Source organism: Cucurbita moschata, unplaced genomic scaffold, assembly GCF_002738365.1.
Source record: "Cucurbita moschata cultivar Rifu unplaced genomic scaffold, Cmos_1.0 Cmo_Scf00013, whole genome shotgun sequence".
NCBI lineage: Eukaryota > Viridiplantae > Streptophyta > Magnoliopsida > Cucurbitales > Cucurbitaceae > Cucurbita > Cucurbita moschata.
Genome location: NW_019268529.1, coordinates 4,586,431 through 4,591,615, shown reverse-complemented (window position 1 = coordinate 4,591,615; position 5,185 = coordinate 4,586,431). Strand labels below are relative to the sequence as shown.

At 31.3% G+C, this 5,185-nt stretch overlaps 1 protein-coding gene across 2 annotated transcripts in view; it reads left to right on the top strand.

The window, feature by feature from the left end:
- The first annotated feature begins 4,382 nt into the window (after positions 1-4,382).
- Positions 4,383-5,185, top strand: part of LOC111451067 (homeobox-leucine zipper protein HDG2-like) — a 5,552-nt gene continuing 4,749 nt past the window's right edge. The window contains exons 1-2 of one of the 2 annotated variants that reach the window (XM_023091328.1): positions 4,383-4,700; positions 4,801-5,046. In XM_023091328.1, the coding sequence (XP_022947096.1) occupies positions 4,885-5,046 (162 nt within the window). In that variant the 5' untranslated portion in view covers positions 4,383-4,700; positions 4,801-4,884. The remainder of the gene's footprint in view (positions 4,701-4,800; positions 5,047-5,185) is intronic. The other variant, XM_023091327.1, reaches the window with a different exon arrangement.

Here is a 5,185-nt window from a genome sequence, read left to right as displayed (position 1 = left end):
GGGGGGGGGGGGGGGGGGGGGCTTAGAGGAAAAGAAAAGGAAGAGTATTTATAAGGGGGGAAAATGGAGGTGGAGGGAGTGTGGGCCATGGAAGTTATATCATAATCTTCCAGTTATAAACATACACAAACTGTTTCTTCACAAGTTGACCTTCGTGCTTTATAATTTGACTTTTTACCCCTTTCAAAATTTTAAATATTTTTGAAAAGACGAAACAGTTTATACCACATTTTAAATATACTAAAAAACTTTCAAGAGTGATCTTAATAAATTTTATAAAAACATTATTTATCGTTAATATCCTTAAACTTGAAGAAGTAAATCACAGAGTATTCAGTAAAAACTTTTTAAAACTAATTAAAAGTATTTTTTAACCTTTTTTAAATAAATAAAAGTTTATGAATATTTTTATTAATATAGCTTCTAAAAAATTATTATTATTATTTTTCATTTGCTATTTATTATCATTAATGATGTGGAGATATCATTTGCTCGCAATTGTAGGACTTGAGAGAGGAAATGCGGTCACGTTTGTTATTGGATTGGAAAAGGGCAACAATAAAATATATAAATTATATATATTTAAATATTAATAAACCAATTTATAAATTGGTTTAGATTTTGTAGACATGTCTAACCTACCATTTTTACCATTTTTATTTTTAATAATATATATATATATATATATATATATATATATATATATATATTTTAATGTGATTAACCTTTTTTAAATTCGAGATTCGAATATATCTCGTAGTTAAGAATACATGTCAATTGTCGTTGAGTTAGACTCAATTTTAAAGAATTATTTTCTTTTTTATGATCTAGAATTTAAGAATTTCATGACATCGTAATTTAATTTTGGGAATAAAAAATCTAATTTTTATTATTTTTAATTTTTATAGACAGATAGTATTTATGGTAAATATATGTTATTTCTAAAAGATCCTTATTACTCTTGAGATTACAGATGGGCCGAGCTTTGATTATTTGGGGTCCAGATTGGCCCATTAGATTGTGGGGCAAAACATGAAGCCCAAAGTGAATGGATCCTTTGTTGCAACCTGCAAGACTCAAGATTTATCAAATATTTTAAAATTAAAGACATATTTTATACAAATTGAAAATATGAAAATTTGTTATATTTGTTTAAATTTTAACTAAATAGAAAATAACTTAAAAATTCGATCCACTAATAATTTGTAATTTAAAAAATTTATCGTCTTATGTTTTGAGATATTTTTCCACTATTGTTCTAAGAGGAGTTCATATAATTCGATAACCCGACAAATTACCAATCCAAGCTTTAAAGTTGAGTTGGGCTCTATTTTTCTTTTTAGTTTGGGTTTGGTTGAATTTATAGAAAATTGAAACTCGGGTCTATTCGTGGGTTGACTTTTTTTTAGTTTGATCAACTCGACTTGAAAGTAAAGTTACAACTTCGTCCTACTTATTTTAAAGATTATTATGAATATTTAAAGTTGGTAAGCGAATTCAAGTTAGAAATTAAAAATATAATTCGAACATCAAATCCAATTGGAGAAAACCGTTTTGGTACTTATTTTGATGTTTTTACTGCATTGTTTGATCGTTTTCAACGGCGGTCTGCGTTGGAAAGCTGGGGTTAAAAGTAAAAGAGTAAATATTTTGGGTTATGGGTGAAAGCAACTTGCCTTTACCCTCATCCATATGACAGCTAATACGAATGAGACGCATTCCCCTACTGGGACCCAACCCAACACAGTAGTTATTTATTATATAATAATATATATATATTCACCTTAGCAAAAAATGGAATTAATGGATGTTAAATAAATTTAAATTAAATAAGCAAAATGTACGATGAAAAAAAATCCATAAATACAAGTGTGTAAGTCTGAAGTACGAGGAAAATGTGTTTAATTACTGAAATGTAATTAATTAACGTCATTTTATAAATATTGGCTCAATCAAGCCTAACTCTAATCTAACCTTGAACCCTACTGTCCATACCCGTGGCTCAAATAAGCATGGGTGAGTTAAACCAAAAGCTCGAGAAGTCTAGTCGACTTGTGGCTGGCCAAGACATCTCACGTCCCCTGACCTAAGGCTATAGACATCAAATTTTGATTCAATCTTGTTGAATCCAATCTAAAAGAAAAGACGAAAAAGATTATTGATCGAATAGAATTTTCTACACTCTATATGGGCGACAATGGTAGCTTTCAACTTCCAAGTAAGACTTTGACACTTGGTTCTCACGTGGGACTCACTCCACCGTTCTTACTTTTGAAAGAATTTTTAAAACCCTCTCTCTCACTTTTTATTATAAGCTTTAAATTCAATCAACATCACATAATATTTCATTAAACTTTAGAATATAAATAGCTTTCGTATTAAAAAAATGACGTATGTACTTAATTTTGTGTCTCATTCTAATATTTAAATTAACTTCGCGTATTTTCGGTAAATCTTCGTATTAATCTTATTTTTAATTTTTTTAATTCTTTTCATTATATAATATATATATAAAAGTGGAAGGGGAAGAGTGCATGAAGGAAGTAAATAGGGTTTGCCATGCAGAGCCTGTTGCTCAGAAATCAGAAATCATTAAGCCTTCCTAGCCCCACATTTTTTTCTTTGACATATATAACCCAAAAAAAAAAAAAACATTTTGATTAATTTTGGTCCTCTTGCAACCTTAATATTTACAAACCTAAGAACAAAAATTAACCCTAAATTTCTATCCGAACTCATTTCGGAATGTTTACCCCACGATTGAATCGATAGGTCATAAGATGATTTACATGTATAGAAATAGGTTATCAAAATTAGTTTTCGTAAGTCATTGTGAGATCACATATCGGTTGGAGAGTGGAACAAACCCTTTCTTATAAAAGTGTGGAAACCTCTCCCTACTGACAATTATACATAATGGGCCAAAGCGAACAACATTTGTTAGTAGTGGGCTTGGACTGTTACAAAATGGTATTAGAGCTTGCTAGTGAGGACGCTGATCCCCAAAGAGGGTGGATTGTGAGATCCCACATTAGTTGGAGAGGAGAACGAAGCTTTCCTTATCAGGGTGTGAAAACCTCTCCCTAACAGACGCGTTTTAAAAATCATGAGGTTGATGATGATAAGTAACGGACTAAAGCGGACAATATGTACTAGTAGTGGGCTTAGAATGTTACACTCATGCTCAATTTTCATAGCCAACTTGAGTATGACTCAACATATATCTTCGACCAAAAGGCTAGGAATTCGAATCTCTCTACCCACGTACTATTAAACTCTCTAAACAGATATTAGAGTTAGTTATGAAACTCGAGATGTACCGATACAAAGTTCGAGTAGTTAATCTCGAATTGTAGAATTATATGATTTGTGACAAAGGTGTAGTGTGTACTACTTTATTATGAATAAATAATAAATGCATTAGAAAGTATATATGAAACAATAATAAACTTATTCCCCAAATTTGTTCCATTCTCTACCATTGACAACGATATTACACCTTTCTTTTCCATATCCAAATCATTATTTCAAGATTTTATGTTGTTGGGCTTCATTTATTTCACCAAAATATTTCTTACCTCACCCATTATCTTCTAATTTCACCCCTTAATTAATTCTATTTATCTCCCATTCATTACCCACTTCAAACATTAACCTTACGTTTCTCATCTTAAACTCACTTTTTTACCACCATTTACCCATTCATTTCACTTTAAAAAAAAAAACACATTCTCAACATACGCCTTCTAAAGCTTTAAGGTTGACGACGATACGTAACGAGCCAAAACAAACAATATTTTCTAACAACATTGTACTAAAACAAACATGAGAATAGCTCGACGATTAAAGCAATGATAACCAAATGATTATGATTGATATAATTAATCTTTGTAGGTTGTAAAATAAATAAATTTCTTGATAAATACAACAATTGGTTAGTATTTAATCAATGAAATTAAAAATAAGGTAAAGTCTAGGACGATCTTCATTGATGAAGAGGGTTAGTCTTCAAATAAAGACATAAAAAGTCATTTTTTAACCTTTTGTAATAATTCAAGAAGACAACAAATGGTCAAAATGAATATATGTTTGGTATACGCAAATCCAAACCCACATAACGTTTATTATAAATAGTCCGTATAATTCGATAAAATCTTCATAAACCGACTATACACGTAAGTTTTATCAAACCACACGGATTAGTCAAACCCTTAAAGAAACCCGAACGAACAATCGATAATTAAACATGTATCTTCGACCAAAACGATAAAAGATTTGAATGTCCGTGGCTTGGATATACATAATTTTGAGTATATAGTAACGTAAAGGGTTTGGTAGCCGTCATTCGATGCACCATATCATATATACACTCCCCTCCTCTCAAAGGGCTTCAAATTAATCTCCAAAATTCTCTCTCTGCAATTACACCTCTTTCCTTCTCCATTAAATGCCATTGCACCCTCTCAATACGCTCTGCAATAACTCCTTTCTTGCCTCTTCTTCCTCCATCTCCTCCTCCTCCTCTTCTTCTTCTTCTTCTGAAACTCATCTTCTTCCTTCAAGAACCCTAATTTTTTCACTTCAAGATCGCGCCTTTTTCCACACCCACCAAGCTATATCACTCTTACAACACAAAACTTGGAGGATAATCATCAAAAGGTAAAAACCCAGATCAGATCTGAAGTAAAGCCTTCAAATTGGTAAAAACCCAGATCAAAACCCTTCAAATACCCTAAAAATTTCTTAATTTTGATCCAAATTTTGTTCCTTTTTCTTCTTTTACAATTGTTTTTGTTGCAGATAGGAGAGAGAGAGAGAAGGAGGCATATACATAGAAAAAAAGGAAGCATTTTAGGATATTGTCCGAGATCTTCGTGGGCGTTTATGTACATCTCATATGGTTCTGTCGGATTCTTTGTTCTGTCTTTAATCTCCAACATGCCAGCCGGGATTACAACACCGGCCACAACCATGTCCTCCATCTTTGGAAGCAATGGGAATAATGTTGCTGGATTTTACTCATCTTATGAACTTGTTCTTCCTCAGGTTTGTGTTCATGTTCATCTCAAAATTCTTCATTTTTTTATACCCTTTTTCTATTTTTTTGTTCCTATTTTGACTTTCTATATGAAAATCTTTGTTTTTTTTGGTAATTGTGAGCACACACAAAAAAAAAAAAAAAAAA